The sequence below is a fragment of the Gobio gobio genome, assembly GCF_949357685.1.
Source record: "Gobio gobio genome assembly, chromosome: 12".
NCBI lineage: Eukaryota > Metazoa > Chordata > Actinopteri > Cypriniformes > Gobionidae > Gobio > Gobio gobio.
The window spans coordinates 25,157,934-25,180,779 of record NC_137105.1 but is presented as its reverse complement, the minus strand read 5'-3'; the positions used below and the strand labels follow the sequence as shown (position 1 = coordinate 25,180,779).

The 22,846-nt window shown below is 39.4% G+C and overlaps 1 protein-coding gene across 1 annotated transcript in view; it reads left to right on the top strand.

The window, feature by feature from the left end:
- Nucleotides 1-22,846, top strand: part of rev3l (REV3 like, DNA directed polymerase zeta catalytic subunit) — a 151,314-nt gene that overhangs the window by 27,387 nt on the left and 101,081 nt on the right. Inside the window, exons 2-3 of the mRNA XM_079831491.1 lie at nucleotides 1,914-2,103; nucleotides 9,208-9,282. Of these exons, the coding sequence (XP_079687617.1) occupies nucleotides 1,914-2,103; nucleotides 9,208-9,282 (265 nt within the window). The remainder of the gene's footprint in view (nucleotides 1-1,913; nucleotides 2,104-9,207; nucleotides 9,283-22,846) is intronic.

The following is a 22,846-nucleotide window of genomic DNA, read 5'->3' as shown; positions in this document are numbered from 1 at the left end:
TTAGTTTATATGATTAATTTAGTAAACTAATTCGATTTATTTGGATATTTAGTTGAAAATATAGTGTCCCCAACTGAGCAAGCCGAGCCAAAGGCGACAGTGTAAGGCATGTAAAAAAGACAAGAGGCTAACAATGTCAAGATCAATATTTGTGTTGCCTGCCTGAAATGCTATTTTCACAGACTAACACATCATGTCTCTGGCATAGACTACAGTATTTAAAATAGCATATATGCATTAGTTATATTCTCTATTTAATTTACAGAGCAATCCCTGCAAAGTTGTTGACATACAAGTTCACTTCAAGAATGACCACACTGCTGACATGATCTTATCACTATAGCACTCCTAGTTATTATTTTTATATTATTACTCCTAGTAATTGCAGGCGCATATCGGCCGATGCTGATTTTTATATTTTAAGCGTTTCTTGGCCAATTCCGATGTTGTACCGAATAATATAGTGCATCCCTAGTAAACATTTGGGTGAAAACTGGATCTGTGTCAGTATATTAGATCCGTGCAATAGGTTTTAGTGACAGCAGAATAATCCTGCCGCTGGCTGTCATTTAATGTTAATCAAACAAGAGACAAAGAGAAAACACTCATTGCTCTTGACTGTATAACTTGTATTTTTAATTTATAATTCATAGTGAAGACTATTGTTAAGTGTAGTATGGTGTCCAATAGGGGTGTGACAAGACACTAAATTGACTTCACAAGAAGTTTTTTGCACAGTATTTTAAGAGTCATATGACTGTTCTAAATTAATTTTGTGTATTTGGTTTAATGCAGTGTTTGTGCTTTTAGGTTTTAAAAATATATTTTACACATACCGTACATAAATTGTCGTTCCTCAATGCCCCGCCTTTCTGAAACGGGTCTATTTTTTTTTTTTTTTTTTTACAAAGCTCATCGTTCTGAAAAGCGTGGTGTGCTTTGATTGGCCAGCGATCCAGTGCATTGTGATTTGGCCCTTAAGCGTGTGGCCCTTAAGCGTGTGACTGAAATGTCATGACCTTTACCATTTTTTGAACATCTGCTCTCAAAGCAATATTGACAGGTGATAATGTCGGTACTACCTTATCAATTCAAATATTTGGGTTGTACTGTTCTGGAACAGTGTTGTAAATAAAGCTTAACCACTTATCTAATTGTGTCCTCTTTTGGAAGGCCGAACAAAGTACTTTGGCTTTCGCAATGAAAACCACAGCGTCACCACGACATGGCGGCACTGGCAGCAACAATACTACAGCGAGAATCAAAGTTGTGCCTTCTTTCTTGGCCTATACACACTTGGGCGGTGTTATGAAACTCTGCCCCTGCCTACATTTGTGGGGGCGTGTTTGAATGAAGCGTTTTAGGAAAGTGTGGCTGAGCCTTAACTTTTAACAAGAATATCTGTTTGGTCTTTTGGTTTGATATTTTGAACTTTGTAACTCTGCAGATCTTATACATGCATCATATGACCCCCTTTAAGAAATCCCCAATGACAAAATTCATGACTTGAAAGAAAATGAAAGGAAAAATCATTCTTTTATTTATTTGAACTGTTATTGTGAACATGCACTGTATTTATGATTAGGACTCATAATGAGGATTTAAAGTGGTTTGCCTTCATCTGCCATCAGTCTCTCAGCTCACCATCAGTGTCGTCAAACTGCTCTCTCAAAAATGTTTGTATGCATGGCATGGGTCAGAGTTTGCATGCAGAAACATGCAACATTTGTAACATTGAAATGCATTCGATAAGTCTATTGTAGTGAAGTGTCGTGTTGTCAAACAGACTGCAGGAGTAGAATTGACCTTATTTGAGAAGAGAAGTGCACAAAATCTCTTAATTTAAAAATGTTTTCCCTTTCATCACTGGTATAAAATGATGCTGATGCTTTTTCTTTTTCTCTTGTTTCTAGGCCAGAAGACATGTCTTCATCTGCATGGTGTGTTCCCATACATCTATGTGCCGTATGACGGATTTGGTCAGGAAGCAGATCGTTACCTTCGACAGGTGGCCTACAGTATTGACAGAGCCCTGAATGTCAGCATGGGAACCCCCTCGTCTAATGTGCAGCACATCTTTAAAGTGGTTCTGGTGTCTGGCATGTACGTGTAAAAGGCATGCAAATGCACACTAAGGTTTGCTTGGACAGCTACCAGGGATTGGTGATATGCCAAAAATATACCACAATTTCTTTACATACAAGATCACGAACCACGATCTTATCACGATTCTTTTTGCATAGTTTTTTTTTTTTAGGCTATTTTGCAAGGTTTGCTATTGTTATTTGATTAACATTAAGGACACAGACAGGAGCAGATCTTAGGACCTAATGCACGGATACGGTACTGACTTGTTTCGGAATCTGATTTTTGACACACATTTGTTGACCGTCTGGGTGTGCACCAGAAGCCCAAATGATACTTTGCTTGTCCGTATTCCTCTCTGTCTTGGAGCTTGCTCACAAAAAGCCACCTGAACGTTCACCAAATTGAATGCGATGATATGTGAGCCCAAAGTGCAGTGAATTAGGAACTGTTATAGGAACTAGCCACCAGGGGGCGTATTACAGAAACTTTCTATCTTGGGTCTTAACTAGTGTTAATTTCGTCAGACGAGACTAAATAAGTTTGTCAACAACCTTTTTTTTTTCATGACTAAGACGAGACTATGACGAGACTGCACCAATGTCCTAAAAACGCAGACTAAGACTAAATTAACATGCATTATTGTTGACGAAAAAGGACGAGCCTAAAATGTTTTGCTTAAAATAAAAACTAAGATAAAATCTCTCTTCATTTCGTCTACAATCGTCTCTACGCTGTTGCTCAAGTACAGTTGCTGCCAGCCTGTCATCTCGTGGCGGCGTGCGCGTGGTCACATGGTTCCCGGAGTGCTCAATACTTCTAGCACTGTCAGTACATTTGAATGGCTTAAAGGGTTACTTTAGTGATTTAGCATTAAGCTTTGTATTTAAACTGGGTCATTTATGTAGTAGAAATGTGAAATTATTTTTAAATTTATTTGGTGCCTTCTAGACTGTGAAAAGACAGAAAATGTATTTGTCTCATGGGGATGAAAGACAACAACTCCCAGAATGCACTTGCTTCGCTACCCACCGCAACTCCACCCCAACGTCGGTTTAATTTTTATAGTAATACAATCATTACTATAAAATAGTAATGATTGTATTTCGTTCAGCTAGAGAACAAACACTACAATTAAAAACTGAATGTGTTTTTTCAATAACGTGCGTGAGCCGAACGAAAGTCACGAGACAAACGCAGCAGGAGCAGGAGTCAGATTTCATTCATCACCAGAGCACAGAGCTGAGGTAAGCGCGGCAGTCATTTACAGCGCGTGTCCAGTCTGGCGCGTTCTCAGATCGCATATGGAAGCTAAACTTTCATAGGAATTCATTGAAAGTTGAAACACTCACTTTCTCTGCACAGCTCCGTTATGAATGCCAGAGGCCGAGCCGTGCGCATTTACATTCTGTGAGATGAGATCCCTCCCTTATGAGTGGGTTGAAAACATGCGGAACAGCTCCCTCTACTGGCTGTAGTCTTTAGGCTCTGGCTAAAAAATCCTCCGATGACGAAAAATGACGATATTTGCGTCATCTGTGGATTTCTTTTCCAGAAATAAAATGCTTAATTCTCTCGTCTCAGGGGGATATGAGGGGGGAAAGTACCATAATTCGAATATACTACAGGGTTTCTTCTGATACACAGCAGATAGAGCAACTATTGACTACCATAGTAGAAAATACTATGGTAGTCAATAGTTGCTCTATCTGCTTTGTTACAAACATTCTTCACTCTATCTTCTTTTGTGTTCAGCGGAACAAAGAAACTCATACAGGTTTGGAACAACTTGAGGGTGAGTAAATGATGACAGAATTTTCATTTTTGGGTGAAATATCACTTTAATGCTAAATCACTGAAGTAACCCTTTAAGCCGTGTAAGTTACACAATAGCTTCACTATACAGGTGTTTGCAGCAATGTTTGGTAAACAGTACAGCATAGTGTGCATTGATTATTATGTCAGCCACATTTACAGTATCATTTTATTCTGGAGAGTGGTAGAGATGCGACATTGTTAACATTAATGTTAATAGTTTTCTTGTATTTAGCCCTCAAGTATTCCTTACTAATTAGTCACACTTATACTCATAAGGTTAAAATAGAGAATTCCAATGCAAAGAGGCAAATTAGAGTAATTTTGTGGCTGGAAAAATATATATTTTTTCACTTGTAATGTCATTACCCACTAGGTGCCTGTATGGCTCTTTAAGCAATATACATGTAGTCTAGTTGCTCAAAGTATTGCAGATCATAACTGCTTACTTATTTGTGAAATTTTAAAATGTTAATAATAGTGAATGGTAAGGAATGCAAGCAAATATAATTTAACCCCCAAAAAGTTTAAAATAGTGCTAAAAGGCAAACTTATTTTTCCTTATGTACAGTAGGCTATATACATATGAATTCATACTGAATCAAGATCGAAATCAATATTTGTGCCCATCGTCTCATAAGCTAATGCTGATTTTGGGCATCTACGCTGTAAATCAACCAGTTAGTTATGGTGTTGTGGCACATACATTATGCAGATTATATATATTTTATGTAACTTATTTTGCCATAAGTTGTCAATATATTGAGTTGTCTTTTGACCAAAATTACGAGACTTTTAGTCGACTAAAACTTGACTAACAAAAAAGATATGTGAATGACTAAATATGACTAAAACTAACAAGGACATTTGGCACAAGACTAAGACTAAATTAATAATAGGTGACAAAACGACCGGTAATGCTCCGTGACGGCTCGTTGGCCTCTGTAATGTTGGTCGCAATTCGTCAACTAACTGCAAAATCAGTCGTGGGAGTCTAATTATTAACAAGCATTTTATCATCAAAGCACAGCACATCCTCTGGGTCCTCCAAAAGTATCTCCACCATCAAAACGCCGCTGCTCTTCATCTTATATAATTAATAAATGTAACGCTCTCTCGGAAAAGGCTTTTGTACTGTGAATTATTATTTATTTTTTTTACCGTTGGATTTCAAAAAGGTTTGAAGTTAGGACACCAGTGGGGTTTGGCCATTTGCCATGGTTGCCAAACAAATAAGATAGGATTCTAAAGTTGTTTCTGTAATACGCCCCCTAGCCATTTTTTTCTGGTTGCCTTTGCACCACCAGTAGGAACTCTGAAGTGACCTCCTGCTAATGTCAATGTCCTGTCAATGATATTATGCAGCGTCTGAAAATAGGTTAACTTCCGTCAACATAACCAATGTGACAACCTGCTTGCACAGGGAGCGTGCCGGGGACTATTTTCAGGCGCTGCATAATATCATTGCGCCTGCTGCACCCATGGTATGGCATCAAAGTTCCTTGATATTACACAAGAATGAGAGTATAGTTCCTAGCAATATCGGCCTAGAAAAGCGCAACTTTTCATTTTCCATCGGTCTAAGTACACGATGTAACTAGGGCTGGTCCGAATACCATTTTTTGAGCTTCGAAGCTTTGGTAGTAATCAACATCGAAGCTTCTGAGGGAAGGGGCTGAACATATTCTTCTCTCAAATAAAGGCAGGAATCTAGAAGCGGCGCGCCTCACGCAGGCAGGGCTTATGCTCAGAGAACGGACTCTGTACTAGTAGTAATACAAAACGCACAGCTCTGTAACGTCCCAGTTTTGATATAGTAGTAAAAATCATTTTGTTCAGTTAGACAAAGTTTTAAATAGAAAAAATATCATAACTCTTTGTTCATTTGAGCGAGATGCTAACGGTCTAATCAGATTCAATGATCTATGCTAAGTAGGGCTGAAATGATTCATCGAGTTACTCGATTAACTCGATTACAAAAATTCCTTGAGGCAAAAATTCTGCCTCGAAGCCTCGTTAAATTCCTATGACGCACACTATACGCGCAGGATCTGATTCACACGGACCGCTGTTCAATGTTCAGGAAGCACACCATAGCGCGTGATACATTTTGAATTTAGTTTAGATTCTAGATGCCCAGAATCACTATAGTAACTGCATGTTTTACAGTTTATGTAAGTTGATTACCGTTCTTATAGCTGCCACACACACGCGTGTGCGCGCAAGCCCCGAAGCCAGATCGCTTCCACTTTCATCCTCATAAAGTTTGTCAAGTAAATGCTTTTAAAGCCTTGCCAGTTAAAGCGGTTGTGCACTATTCAAAAACAACACTACGGAAAACTTATCCGTTCAGTGCTCAGCTTTTTTCTGTGACACGGAGAGTTGAGCCGTGTCGTGTCTCTGACAATGAGCGCGCCCCCTGAAGGCAGACCTCTTTTCGCGTGAAGATCGCGCGCGGAGAGCAGCGCAGAACTGATAGTAGAAAATCACACACACACACACACACACACGCACACACGCATGCACCCTCCTCTCTCTCGCGCGCCAGTCAGACCAATCGTGGCAATGCATCACATATGCTTAAACTTTTATGTAGCCACACAACAATAATTTCAGCATTAACTGTATAGGCTACACCGGGACATGATGTTGTGACGCGATTTTTCGAACGGATGCTTCACCTAAAATGCACCGATGCAAGCCAAATGCAGCGTTCTATTAAAAATGAATGTATGCATTTCTGCTGTACCAAACTGCAATGAAGCCACACACACACACACACACACACACACACACACACACACACACACACACACAGGTTGCTAGGTTACCATAGCAAATAGGCTCACCACATATGATATATTATTTGTTAGTAGCCTAATGGTAAATGCTGCAGGTGTAGAAATCTACATAAAAGATATTTACTTTGATGTCAGGGCTCGATTACAGCATGAAACCTGTTGTTCATATTAATAAATTAAATTGCTTTTCCTCTTCATTTTCGTTATGCATTATTTGTTTTGGTTGTTTAAAAACAAGGAAAAAGTTTTATCCAATTAATCGATCGATTAAGTGCTAGATTAATCGATTACAAAAAGAATCGATAGCTGCAGCCCTAATGCTAAGCTATGTTAATAGTACTACCGCCAGACCCAGAGATCGGCTGAATGGATTCCAAAACTATAAAACTCAACTGTTTTACTCTAGGGGAGTTGGAAAATGACCCTATTTTCAAAAATAGTGGGAAGTTCCTTTTAAGACCGGGCAGTTGAACAAAAGAAAGGAAAAAGCATTGAAAAAGAATGGGAGCTTGACAATTGAGTGAATTAAACACGAGTTTGTGCTAGGGATGGCGAAAACTAAACATTTTCTTGACCGACCACCGAGCCTCATTAGCCGGTTGAAACCGGTTAACCGATTAGTTTAAAATAGCCATAAAATAGCCAAAATAGCTGCGCTATTTGAAATAACAGCCGAGAGCCGCGCCTGCAATTTCGCAACTGTCGCATCTCTCTGCCGCTCTGCCTCCCGCTCACACCCACACTGTCCCGGCGCCGCCGCCTCCCTTCCACTCACGTCACTTTTTTAAAATCCCCTACAGCGCGAAACATGAGTCCCGCAAACGCGGCGCCGAGGAGCTTGTTTGTAATCGGAGGACAAATGGCTCCTTAGTTTCGAAATGGTTTGGGTACAAGGTGATCGCGTTGAAAATTACGGCATTTGTCTAGCTTTAGAAGCTCATTTGAAACATTACCGCGGCTCATTTAAGAAAATAACAGCTCCGAAGAGACGCCTCTTTAGTTCGAGGTAGTGCTAACAATAATAAAGAAAGATGATGATCAACACCTTATGTGTTACCACTGAAATGTAGATGTAATATATTTCCAAATGTAAGCCCATCTTATGCGGAATGTTGTCTAATAGACTGCAACACGATAAAACCAATGGATAAAACAGGCACATTCAGAATGTGTAAAAGACGCACCGGCCAAGGCAGGTCTAACTCACTGTGTGCCTTCTAATTAAGCACTGTATCACACGTTGCAACTTGCATCTGTGTCGTTCTTTTTGGTGAAATGGTCCCACACACTACTTTTCTTTGCACGTTTCATACTGTCGTCTGCCCTGGCTCTAACCGCAAACCTTGTGAGCGCGCAAACCCAAACGCTGTGACCTCGCGCCAAATGTTTTTATTGGTTTATTAAGTACAAACAGTCGAGTTATGAAAAATTGTGTGAGGGATTTGTTCACTTCACACAAAGATTTTGGAATGAGATGGCTAACTGTAGTAGCGTCTAGTCCACTGTCTATAATAACCTAATTTAGAGATCACCAGCCAGGGTTTTAAAAAAAATCCAATCGGTTCATTTTGAGAAGAATCAGTATTTTAAAGTTTCTATTCATGAGTTCCTTCTGTAACATTGTTGTTCCGAAAATGGTTTGATTAGAAAAAAAAAATCCAGTTAATTACTTTTTCGGGGTTCAAACACTATTGTTACGGTGACTCATTGCTACCACATATTATTTTTTCCACTCAATTATGTCGTAGTAATCGAGAAAAATGTTGTTTTAACGACATCTTATTACGAGAAACATGGCCAGTGTGTTTGTTACGCACGTCAATTCATTCCCGGCATTCCTGGTTTGCTTCTTATTTATTAAATAAACAGGCAATTAGTTGATGAAACCGAAAATTCATGAAATTCACTCTAAAGTGGGATGTGTATCAGTAGCTGCGTTTACATGGCCCCTAATAATCCGTTTGTAATCATAGTAGTAGCACAGTCGGAATAAAAGTCACATGCAACCACGTCAGTTGGGATGAGTGGGCCAAGTCGGATTTAAATTTGTCATGGAAACTCTTGATCAGTTTGAAAAATGAACCTGGAAAGTTCTGCGCATGTGCAATGACGTAAAAATGGAGTATTGATGTATGACTCACAGAACGAGCTGCTGTTGTTGAATACAGTGTTATAAATGTCATGTCAATCTAAAATTCTCCTTCCACTCATCGTTTGAGAAGTGGTACAGGAGAATGTCCCACTAGTCCTTTGCTTCGTACTCTCATTTACAGTCAATGCTTTGTTTTGGCCACGGGAAGGGGCGTTCCAAGTATTGGAATAGTTTCAGATATTTCAGTATCGAAATATCAATATTTTTGGCAACACTAGTGCAACGACACAAACTTGTTTACTAGTGTTATATTAGAGCATTTGCTAGTCGACAATTAATTTTTTTTTATATTTTTCCCCTCTCTTCCTTGTTGATACATCTGGACAAAGATCTAACCGTCCTATCTCTCCACAGGCCTTTCTATGGATACCATATGAAGGAAAAAACCTTTATGAAGATTTACCTATACAACCCACAGATGGTCAAAAGGTGAGTCTTAGTATGTATGTGGATGTGTAAAAGCATGTCAAAAAGTACTGACTCAAACCAAGCAAGTCAAGTTGAGTCCTGCTAATTCTTTTGGTTTCATGGTCACTAAGGGGCGACAAAATGTTTGAAGTGAAATTACTAAAATTACTAACTCTAGAACGGAATGAGATATTCACCAAACTCTGTATACATGTGTATGGGCTCAATCTTTGTTCACAGTAAAAAATATCAACATCAAAAGTATCAGTCAGTATCTGGTGTGGCCACCAGCTTCTTTAAATACATGCATCTCATCCTCTTGGATTGCACCACATTTGCTTATGTCAGGGAATTTCTCAGCTCTCTTTGAGAGATTGAATTCGACTTCTTCCAAATTTCTTCAGAGTCGAAGTTCCAGGTCCTCAGAAGATATTTAACTTTATTGCATGAACAACAAAGTGAGATGCCTGTTGAACATCTAATTTTTCCATAGTAAAACTCCATAATTTATCCTGCTTTATCTCCCCTCATCCAATGGGCACCCTTCCAGCCCTCCTTTCTCCTCTAACTCCACCTTGCGATTACGCAACACCACCTTATGAATTTGCAACACTTAATTGCAAAGCTCTGCATCTTTTAAGATTTATTGCGGAAAAACCCCAGAGCTCCTCTTTACATGTGAGGTACCACTCTCTTAACGATCATCTAGGCCTCACTTCAGTGCCCATACACCAAAATTATGTAATTTCCCAGTAGTTTTCCATGTTCTTCCGAGACCCTTTCATTACAGAAGGCAGAAGGCCTAGTCATAATCTTTGATACACAATCTTGTTTATATCATATAATCAGTGTAATCATATAATCAGTGTAATTCTCCAACACATCCCCTCTTTGGGACTTATTATAGTCCCACACCTATGCCCTCTCACCAAAGTATGTCCACACAAGTCCATCCTTCTGTTCCTTATCCTACCTATGGCCAATATCCAGCCATCCATCCTATCATGTCAACATACCTTCCTCATGTGGACACACTTTGATTGGAGTATGAGGCCAAACCTCTCCCCCTTTTTTTGCTAGGATGGCGTAAAAGACCTCACCTCCCTGTCTAAAACATCTGCCAGGGGATATCCTCTCATTACATCAGTGTTGCCTACTCACTACAGTAGATAAACATTTTCAGTGAATCATTATATCAGTGACTTGTATCATAAGTAGTTGCCTATATAATCGTTCCATGACGCCAGAGGAACTCTCAGACGCTTCCGGTGGTCTGGAGTGCTATCTGGGCTGCTCCATCGTTGCCAGGTGTACTCTAGTCCTGCCTAGAGTGCTACCTGGTGTTGGGGCTGACAGCGGGTTTTTAAACCACCAGTAGATTCAATGTGCTCATCGATCCTCTCCTTCTTTGGCTTTCACAGAACTTCACATCATATTTCAAAATTGCAATATAAACTTTCATATGTGCTCTTTTTCCCAAATGTGATATAGAAAATATTAAACCTTTCAAATCATTCCCTTTAAATCTTGTTGCATTCTCGTAACCCGGATAATGACCTGCTTCTGACCCTCAAATGTCCCCTCTTAGTTACATTTGGAAATATTATGAATATAATAATAAAAAATAAAAACAATGAATAAAAATAATAAAACATTGTGTGGGAAGGGGGTCTTTTTATGAAAACAACAAACAAAACACCCTCCTATTCTTTCTGCCTACTCTACCCATATTTCTAAAATGTTTTTTTATTTTACCCAAAGTAAAATACATAGTGGGGCTAACTCCCTTCCTTTTCCAAAAACATTTCTTCAAACAACAGAAATAAAATGAATTAAAGCTGCGAGCAGCATTTATCGGGGTTCAAGCAGTTTAAGGCCTTTAAGCACATATGTATAAAAATATATTATGTTTTATTTAGCAAGCATGTAACCCCTTCGAAAACCAAAAGTAACTTATAAACGATAATTTATAAGAGATTGACAATAGAACTTGGAGCACGGAGGATTCGGAGGTCAATTGAAAATTAAGAATTTAAGTAACGAAAATTAATAGTATAAAGAAAAATAATGTTTTATGTTACTTTAAAATAAGTTAACGTAAATATGATCAATAAGTTTGCTAATGGTTCTTAGCAAAGTGTTGGAAACAATAGCTTGTGAGCAAATGTAAGTCTTTAATAATTTTCAGCATGCACATTGAGAGGGAAACTCAACAGGAACAGCATTAACACAGATGACAGATGACTGCTTAGCACAGATTGATGAAAATAAATTAGGAGTAGTATTGTTAGATTTTATTTTACAATTACTTTTCATATTGTACATTGGTTTAAAAGCGATCTGTTTAATATGGGACATTGTGTATTTTATATTGGAAGTTTTTCAGTTGTGAAAGAGCTGCAATGTGGTGTGCCTCAAGGAAGTTGTTTAGGACCATTACTATTTCCTATTTTACCACTAAACTTTCTCTTGTTTTAAAGTGTGCACTGAGAGTCATGTATGCAGATGAAACTATTATATTTAACTGCAATATCAATTAAGCAGTCGTCTACTGCTTTGGATGAGGAATTACAATTGGTCAAACAAAGTAGGTACAGAATAATAAGCTGGTTGTAAACTTGACAAAAAACAAAAGCATTTTGGTGATCCATAAATCAGAGTAATATCTGAAATATTACTCACCAAAGCCAGATATAATATTAGAATAACTACTTCAGATTATTAAAGGGGTGGTAAAACACATTCTTTTGAAGGCTTGGCTGTGTTTGTGGGGTGCACTGTAACATGTGTTCATGCTTCGTTTTTAAAAAAATTGCCTTATTTGTCATATATTTGACCTTTATTCTACACTGCTCTGTCCCTCCTTGTAAAACGGTCTGATGCTTTCCTGGTTGTATGAAGCCAGTCCCTCAAAAATACGCAGTGGGCTCTGATTGGTTAGCTGGCCCAGTGTGTTCTGATTCGCTAACCGCAGTGCACGTCGGAAACGTCACGCCCCTTACCGGAGGCTGTTCAGTAACAACGGCGTCAATAAAACCATATGAGCTCGAATCAGACCCAGAACATTTGAGTGAAGATGATCGAGCAGAACCTGTTCAGTCCTCAAGAGTAAAGACTGCGGATCTATAGTGATCGCTACTGAATGGCACTTTAACTTTTGTATTTTTAGAACGATTATAGCCAAATATCTGTCGCAAGAACTAACGTTAACCCAAAACGAACACTAAGCACTGACTTTAGTAAGTTAGCCAAATCACACACAGAACCATGTTTAGCATGCCTGAAGATAAACAATACATAAAAGCTCTAATCAAAGAATCATTTACACTAATGCCAGGTTCGCTGTTGAGATTTTAACGTTAATGTTTGTAACGTTAGATGTTCGTCGGATAACGTTAAGTATGAATGAGCATTTAACAGACTGGTTTGCAGAACAGCGCTGTCATCTGTTTACTTCCTTGCTACAACCTATTACAGGAAAACACATCGATGAAAAATAAATCAGACTTACAGGTTGTGGCCCGTGAACAGCTTCTGTTTGTAAATCCAGCTTTCAGGACAAGCCGTTGTGCATATCCTGTATTGAACTCGCGAAGTTTGTGGAAGTTTGTGTTGTCCTCCGTGAAATGTGCAGCGCGCGCGTCCTGCATCCACGCACCGGCAGTGTTTTTTTCACGCAGCTGACGTTGTGCAAATCTGGCATTGAAATCGCGAAGACGGTGGATGTTCTCCTGTTAGATGTGCTTAGATGTTAGATCTCCTCTGCAGGGAGCCCTGCGCGCGCCTGATTCCCCGCTGACTCAAACACACGTGCATATAACATGCTGTATGTTAAACGCTCTGCAACGCACCCCCGTCCCTATGAAGGCTGAACAGAGCAAGTACCCCAGACCTGCAATCCGGATGAAAATAACAGCGTTTCCTCGGCATCGCGGCAACAACACTCCAGCCTAACTATACCACAACAGCACCGCGATACAAAATGCCCCCCCCCCCCTTATTTAATATTCTCGGAGGAGGGGTTTATGTAAATATTGAGCCTGGTGATGTCAGCAAGCCCTGGAGGAATGTGTGTAGTCGCCTACTGGCCGTTTGCTGTAGTTCTTAGAAACTGATTTCTTTAAAAGCAAATATCTCCCTTTGCTTTAAACTTTGAACGTTGTAACTTTGCAGATGTTGTTTATGCTCAAGCAGCAACATTACACGCTAGCTAAAGTTAGAATAGTGAAATCGTGGTTTACCACCCCTTTAACTAAAGATAATTGAAGATTGTCTCTCTGCTTTGATTTATAAGAAATAATATTCCTAATGTCCTGTAATGTCAACTTTTATTTAGTAGTACTAGTCATAATTTCAACACCAGCCATGCATCAAAGGGATGTTTTTTACTTCTTGTTTTGAAAACTACAGTAAAACTACGTACTGTAACTTATAGAGGAATGGAAATATGGAATGATTTACTATTGCATATATATTTGAAGTTAAATTAAAAAAAAAAGTTGTAAAAAATCTTTAAAGGAACATTTAATGGCACACTAGTAAGGCCCAATCCCAATTCTATTTTATACCCCTTCACCTTTCCCTACCCCTACACTTTCCTCTTCCCCTTGCCTCTTGATACAGAGTGGGAAGGCGTAGGGGTGAAAATATTCCCCTAAGAAATGGGACACCAATACTATACCATTACATGTCATCATTTGTCATCATACACCGTTTCTTTTATTAGGGTCCTGTAACATTTAACCAGTATGAACAGCAGTGAAGTGCGTGGGCTATATCTAACAGAAACCAGGCACAAGCATGTTTAACAAATTACTCACTCCCAACCTAGTTTTGAGCTGTATTTGGACTTAATAAAATAGCGTTCGTTTTCAGTTCAAAAACGTATGAGCCTTCATGTTTCCTAAGACGATACAGACTGGTGTAGCAGCTTTTCCATCGGGGCAAACTGTTCTCTTTGTTTATTAACCATTCTAATTTACAGTCATTAGCTCCGACCAACAGGAAGTCAGATATTTTGGTTTGGTCGTGAATTTTTGGATAAATCAGGCTCGGATTTTTTACGTTCTCCTCGTAGGCGATTTATTCCATCTCCACCAAACTCAGTCAACATGAAACAAAGATATGGAAGATGCTAAAATGCGAACAGATATTCGATATCTCAAACGGAAGGATTAAATAAGGACAAAAAAGGGGAACAGAAATTCTCTCATATCTTGTAAAATCATATTTTGATTTCAACTAAATTAAGATTGTATGTTCGGTAATTGAACTTGGGTTAATTTAAAATGAAATATTTATTCTCTGTCTACCCTCCCCTCACCAAAAGGTGGCAGAGAGAGAGAGTCTCAAAAATAACAACACTGTGTGTGCTTATGTGATTTATTAGGGACACAAATTTGTATAATGACATGGGTATTACAACCTAAACGTGGTTTATGAGGACATTTCATGTGTCCATATAATAAAAATAGCTTTAAAAACATGCTAAACAATGTTTTTTCAGATCAATATTTTTATTTCTTTAAAATATTTATTTTGAATCTCTCCTCTCTCTAAGTCTGCACTCCCCTCATTCACCAGAAGCTGGCAGCATTGAGTTTTAAATAGAGATATACCGGTAATAGTTCTGTCTCTCTGTCTCTGTCTCTCTCTCTCTGTCTCTCTCTGTCTCTCTGTCTCTGTGGAGGGGTGTTGTCAGTTAAAGCATGCCTCTCTGCCTGTTTGTGTGCGTGCTTGCTTATGTGATTTATGAGGACACAAATTTGTATAATGACATAGGTATTACACGGGTATTGCATGGCTTATGAGTACATTTCATGACTAAACAATATTTTATAAAAAATGTAAATGCAGAATCTATTTTGAAGATAACTATTATTCCTATAGTAAAATAATGTTTATTTTGTTGTCTTTCTCTCTTGATGATGACAATTTAACCCTTTCATTTAGGCTATCACAAATAACTATCTCTTGAAATAAAAACCTCACGTGCTGTGTTTGCCAAGATCACGTATGATGCATATGTCTTTAAATTAATTATTTACTGATATAATTTAAATGTATTAAAAGTAAATTTCACATGGTTTTCTAAAAGTGGCGGTTTATAATAAACTTCCATAAAATGACACGCATCTTACTCTTACCTGACACTAGGTGCGTTTACATGGAGCACTGTAATAGGTTTAAAAGTCCAATCCGAATGAAAATGCTCCATATAAACACCTCAATCGGAATAAAAAAGGCCAAACCGAATGAAATTGTAATCAGTTTGAGAGAGGTGGGATAAACCTTTTCATGTACCGATCAAACGAAAAATTCCACCATGTAAACGATCTGATCCGAGCGCTCACACCAGGTTGACAAGAGAGGGAAGTTCATTTTTCTGAGGTATTAAAATTTTTATTTCGTAACATGTTATGAACATGATGTTGGAATAATGACACAGACATAGCCTGGCTACAGCATCTCATCTTGACAGCGTTTGTCCGAGGGTTCAACTGCGCCTGACAGAATAATTTATTTTTCTGAGGTGATTCTTACACTTACGACAAATAGGCTAATAATAGCTTTTATAAAACTGTATAAGTCCTGGTGGCCGTTGAGAGTTGTCATTTCAACGGGGAACATTCAAGCTGCTGGAGCTAGGACGTGCCGACATTTCTCTGTTTCTCGTAAGTTAGATTAAAAAAAAAGTTCAACAACTGCTTCAAATTGGTTAAGTAACATTACCCACAGTCTACTTTAATTACTTTTGTTAATATTTATACCTTTGTGATTATGGTATCTTTCCTTAATCATCTGAAATATCTATGTTTAGTATTAGTAATGATGCTGAACACGTCTTGAATGCTTTTCATTCACAGATGTTGAAATAGCCATTGTATAGGACATAAATCAGGTTAAACTACTGCATGTCCGGCCACAGAAAAATAAATAAATATAAAAATTACCAACACAGAATATTGATTCACGATACTAACGTTACGAATCTGAGGTGGCAGACAAACTGTGTGCACATGTCACAAAATGATTCCTACTGAAAGTCAGCACATGTAAACACCAGATCGGATTAGATAACGTCTCATGTAAACAGTCCACCGAATCTTTCAATCGGAATGATTTTAATCGGAATGACAAAAAAGTGCGCATGTAAACGTGGCTACTGATATTAAAATCTTCTTTGCAGTTTCTGTGATTTGGCTCCATTTATTAAATTTTTTTTGCTACGATTTGACCTTTGACATCAATTACATTTAAATTAATTTCATGTCAGATGATCTCATAGATGTGGCTGTTGCGGTTAGTGGTCATAGCAGCACCAACTGCTGCAGTTAATTTGGTGAATTCAGATGACTTTGACATAGTCCTTTTATGTTTTCCCATTTTAAATGCCTATAGCCTGCCGTGCACAGTTAAGCTGGTGCCACCAGCGTGGCGGTGCCACCGTCTTGGGCCCGTCATCGCTGCTCGCAGCTTTAATTATTATTAGGGCCCAAGCCCTGAAAGGGCGCAGAGTCAGCCCAACAGGAAGTGAGCTATTATGGGTTGTTTGGAAAACGCATGCTCTGGAATTTGATATACTCCTCCTAGGCGATTCACCCAATCAGTGCCAATCTTGGTCAGCATGAGGTCAAGGCATTGAGGATGCTAAATTGTGAGCCTAATTTTGATATCTCGAACGGTTTGGCCGTGGCAAGGGAAAAAATTTATGGCGAGAAAAGTGAAACAGGAAGTGTTATAAATTCTGCAAACATTGACTGATTTGGATGAAACTTCAGCTGTGTGTTCGTTTTAAGAGGCTGATCACATGGGTGTCACTATTGGGAGTCAGTTATAGTGCCACCAACTGTCAGCAGGAAGTGTTATTTTCAAAATGCTTAGAAATCATCTTATTTTTACCCGATTTACTTCAAACTTCATCAGTATGATGTCAAAACATAGCAGATGTAAACCTGGTAAGCACTTCTTGATACACATGTTTTTGGCAACACATCAAACTATTAATTTTCTTTTTCGATGCTTTTGAGACTCTTACAATGCTTCAAATTACATGAAACTCGACACTCACACATCAGACATGCTTTCCAGTAGATATGGGCAAAGACTTAAAAACGGGCGTGGCTCAGGAGCGCCATTTTTTGACAAAAGTGTGGGGGTGGTAGTTTTATCTACAGTCACCAAACTCTGTACATATATTGTCCTCATCGAGCCGGACAACTTTTTAATTTACAGTCATTAGCTCCGACCAACAGGAAGTCAGATATTTTGGTTTGAATGAGGAATTTTCAATAAATCAGGCTCTGAACAAATTGCCTACAAGGAGAACATAACTCAGGCTCTGAACAAATTGCCTACAAGGAGAACATAACTCAATCTCCACCAAACTCGGTCAACATGAAACCAAGATAGAGAAGATGCTAAAATGCGAGCGGATATTGGATACCTCAAACGGTGTTGCCATGGCGAGGGATTTAATAAGGACAAAAAAGGGAAACAGAAATAGTCTCATCTTGTAAAATCATTGTTTTATTTAAATTAAATGAAGATTGAATGTTCGGTAATTGAACCTGGATAGTTTCAATAGAGATATAAGCCACTTACATTAAAGGGATAGTTAGTTAATGTCAACTTTTCTTCGCGTAAGCTTTGCGTTAATTACAAGTGTATAATTCATAATGAAATATTTAATCTCTAATCAAGTTTTTTTTTTTTTTTTTTGTCCAATTATTTTGCCCAAGTTAGTTTTGGTATTGAGGTAAAAGTTAACTTACCTTGCATTCGCTATATAACAGTGGGTGGTTGTCACGGAGATGACTTGGCAGATTTAACGTGTTTCTCCCTTTTGCAGCGACTTTCTTCTTGCAAGATCTGCAGACTGGGTGCCCATCCTCGATTAAATTGCCCTCAGGACTCTTGTAATAGCCAAAATACGACCACACCTCAGATTTTGTCCTTTTGGATGGCTGAAAAATCTCCCGCCCGCTGTCACTGCCTTCCGCCATGTCTTCTCATGCAAAACAATGTTGCTTGCGTGCGTGCGCCTGCTTGCACCAGCGTCAGACTGATTCTGGCTGAACAGGATTTACCGCAAGTTTTCAAAATCACGATAATCAAACACGGTTTTAATGATGATTTAATTTTAAACTATATTAACTGTCAGGACATTTTATCGTGGTTTACCGTGAAACCGGTAATCGTTTCATCACTATTGACTACATTCTAAATAAACTACAACAAAATATATTTCCTTTGTCCTGTTGCTTAGCTCCCTCTGTCACATACTTGAAGCTCATTCATTATGCAGGTCATTATGCGGCCCATTATGCATTCTTTTGTTCTCTCAGGTGTGATACCCAGCATTAATCATAAACGTTCACGCCTCCTCACATACTGCCTTTTGTAATTAAAAATTGTCCTACAAAATGTAAATTAATGTATTGTTTTATGTGAATAAGTAGGTTCAATGATTCTCACATCAGTTTGAAGCAAAAACTCTAGGCAACAAGACCCATTAGTCAAAAGTCTTGTGGATACATACAGTGGGGAGAACAAGTATTTGATACACTGCCGATTTTGCAGGTTTTCCTACTTACAAAGCATGTAGAGGTCTGGTAATTTTTATCATAGGTACACTTTAACTGTGAGAGACAATCTAAAACAAAAATCAAGAAAATCACATTTTATGATTTTTAAATAATTACATAAGTATTTGATCACCTACCAACCAGCAATAATTCCGGCTCTCACAGACCTCTTAGTTTTACCTCCTGTTCTCCACTCATTACCTGTATTAACCTGTTTGATCTCGTTACCTGTATAAAAGACACCTGTCCACACACTCAATCAAACAGACTCCAACCTCTCCACAATGATCAATACCAGAGAGCTGTGTAAGGACATCAGGGATAAAATTGTAGACCTGCAAATGGCTGGGATGGGCTACAGGACAATTGGCAAGCAGCTTGGTCAGAAGGCAACAAATGTTGGCGCTATTATTAGAAAATGGAAGAAGTTCAAGATGACGGTCAATCTCCCTCGGTCTGGGGCACCATGCAAGATATCACCTTGTGGGGCATCAATGATCATTAGGAAGGTGAGGGATCAGCCCAGAACTGCACGGCAGGACCTGTTCAATGACCTGAAGAGAGCTAGGACCACAGTCTCAAAGAAAACCATTAGTAACACACTACGCCATCATGGATTAACCCCTAGGAGTCTGAGCTCTTTTGGGGCCCTTTAGAAGTTTTGACATGCTCTTACATTTGTGAATATTTATTTATTTATTTATTTATTTATTTTTTTCAGTTGCTTATAAACACATTAATGGCAAAAGTGTAATTACACTGTATTCAGCACAAACTGGGTTACAATAATATGTGAGCAACATGTATGTACATGCTTGTATTTTTAAGAGAAATTGTTTATGCATGGTTTTTGAAAAAAAAAAAATTTGTTTTAAAATTAAGGCCTCAAAACACACAATAGATACGTGTCCACAAGACTTTTGACTAATGGGTGTTGAGTTTTTGCTTTAAACTGATGTGAGAATCATTGAGCCTACTCATTCACATAAAACAATATATTAATTTACAATTTGTAAGACACTTTTTCTTTACAAAGCCAGTATGCGAGGAGGCATGAACGACAATGAATAATGCAGGGTATCACACCTGAGAGAACAAAAGAATGCATAATGACCTGCATTATGAATGAGCTTCAGATATGACTGAGCAAAAAAGTGCTCTTCTTATTTAGTTGAAATTGTACTATCTAGTAAATGAATCTTGATTTAAGAATGTTTAAATGTTTAGACTACAAACAAGACCATTACGAAGCACATTTTTTCTACCTTTTTTGTATAATTTTGTTTTTAAAAGTAGTCTCATGCTAAAAAATTAAATAAATTATTAAAATTCAATTTATAAAAAACAAACTTCACTTTAAAGAAAGCAATTCACTTTCTACAAAAAAACACTTTCTTCAAAACAAAACTCCAGAATCATTTCTGACAAACTTTGATATTAAATTAAAAAAAAAATAACATCAGGCTATAATATTTAAACATCAATATGAAGCAAAATACGTTTGACTGGTACTATATTTATAGCATCTGAGCAGACATTTATGAAATATGCTTTATTGATGCGACACAAGGCTCTTTTACAATAAACACGTTATAATCTGTCCAAAACAGGCCAAATAAATCTTGTCTAAACAGTCTTGCGTGTTTGACATTTTATGTTGCAGCAGGATTCATATTTAAATGTTTTTTTTGTGTTTAATATTCACAGATGTTAACATAATAAACTTAGCCTACCTTACAATCAGCCCTGAATCCGTTGCTCTAAGAAATGAACCGCTTTTAATGAGGAGAATAAATCCAGGATTATTTCTCAACGTGTCTCAAAACGATGTAGCTGAAGTAGGCTATAGCAGTACTTGATGTGTTTGAGTTGTGTGGGCGTCGACTCTGGATCGCCTCAGTATTTGAATCTCAAAGAACGCGTGCTCCGTGGTCGCATTACCGGATAATGAAAAGGCTCGCAAGTGACTGACATCTCTCTTTTCAAACAGATTACATAAACACAGAATATTTGTTTTCTATTTGGTTTACATTATTTAAAACCTGACATTTCAATGTTTCTTTAGACATATGTTTCATGTTTGTGAGACAAGTATTCATTAAGCTAGAGTTCCTTTTCTGAAGACAATCAGATTAGACCTCATTTACAGAGAGGCTGCAGATCGCGCATGTTTTTTTAAAATTATTATTTTGCAAAAAACAAAACGATACTCGGTTACTTAACGTAACCTCGGTTCTCTCTAGAAGAGGGAACGAGTATTGCGTAAGTTCCTTACGCTACGGGAAAGTATTCTTTCTTCGAGATTTCTGAAAAACCCAAAATTATCCTTAATTTTGTAACATTGTCAACGCAGTGCGGCAGCCTGGCAGACCATAGCAGGCTATTCCAGCGTGCTATTGGCTGCTCTGCTGGCAACTGCAGCAGCCTATCGGTGAGCCCGCGTGACGTGGCGACCAATGAGGGCGCTTCGCGCCCACCTGGCTTCATTTGCCTACAGGTGGGGCGTGGCCACGTGTATATAAGCAGGGCTCACGGGCTGCATATTCGGTTTTCGTAGTTCTGAAGCATAAAAGCCCGCGGGGCGCACGGCAAGGAACGCAATACTCGTTCCCTCTTCTAGAGAGAACCGAGGTTACGTTAAGTAACCGAGTATCGTTCTCTTACGAGAGGTTCTCTCGTATTGCGTAAGTTCCTTACGCTACGGGAACATATTGTCAACGCCGTGCGCGCCTCGCATACAGCATATGTATCCCAGGGAACCGGGGACCATAACACTGCTCGGGCAGGGTGGCCGGTAAGGAAAAACGGGCCACCACATATACAGACTCTTCATTCGAACTGACGGGTGGTTACGACGGGTGGTTACAACACCCTGTCCCATGAATGAGGGAACGGCACCTGCCGGTCTCCTTCAAATTCACCACACCTTGTCTCATGAATGAGGGAGCGGCAACGCCGGTCGCCTTCAAGTTCACAATATCTTGTTATATGAGTGAGGTAACGGCACCGCCGGTCACCTTCAAACTCACAACAGCTCGTCTCGTAAATGAGGGAACGGCACCGCCGGTCTCCTTCAAATTCACAATGAGCCTAGTACCGAACTTACTACCAGTATGTGAGCTATGTCTGCGCAGAACCACTGGGCAGAACCAACAGCCCTATTGAACTGATAACACTTTCGCCTGTAAGGCAGGAACTTCCAGATTGTAAAATCTCACGAACGTAGACGGGGAGGCCCAGCCTGCCGCCATACAGATATCGTGGATGGAAATCCCTCTGGCCCAAGCCCACGAAGAGGCCATGCCTTTGGTGGAGTGTGCTCTGACACCTAGCGGGCACTGCAGGTGTTTGGAAGCGTATGCAGCTGCAATCGCGTCCACTATCCACCTGGACAGGGTCTGTTTCGAGGAGGCGAGACCTTTAGTGCGCCCACCAAACGAAACAAATAGCTGCTCAGAACGCCTGAAGGCGGCGGAGCGTGTGACATAAACCCTCAATGCCCTGACAGGGCAGAGGAAATTGCCACCGTCCCCCTCATCGGATGCTGGCAGAGCCGAGAGGGAGATAATCTGCGCCCTGAAGGGAGTGCCGATCGCTTTGGGGACATAACCATGCCTCGGTCTGAGAATGACCTTAGAGTCATTAGGACCGAACTCCATACACGTCGGGCTCACTGAGAGCGCGTGTAGATCCCCCACACGTTTCACTGAAGCCAGAGCTATCAGAAACGCGTTTTTTAGCGAAAGGAACCTTGGTTCCACAGTCTCGAGCGGTTCAAAGGGATGAGCCTTCAGGGCCTCTAGGACCAAGGCCAGATCCCATATAGGAACCGACGGGGGCCGCGGGGGATTCATCCGTCTGGCTCCTCTGAGGAAACGGATGATGAGCTCGTTCCTTCCTAGCGTGCTACCTAGCGTCGTCTGAGCGAACGCTGCTATAGCCGCCACATACACTTTGAGCGTGGAAGGGGACCTGCCCCGTTCCAAAAGCTCTTGGAG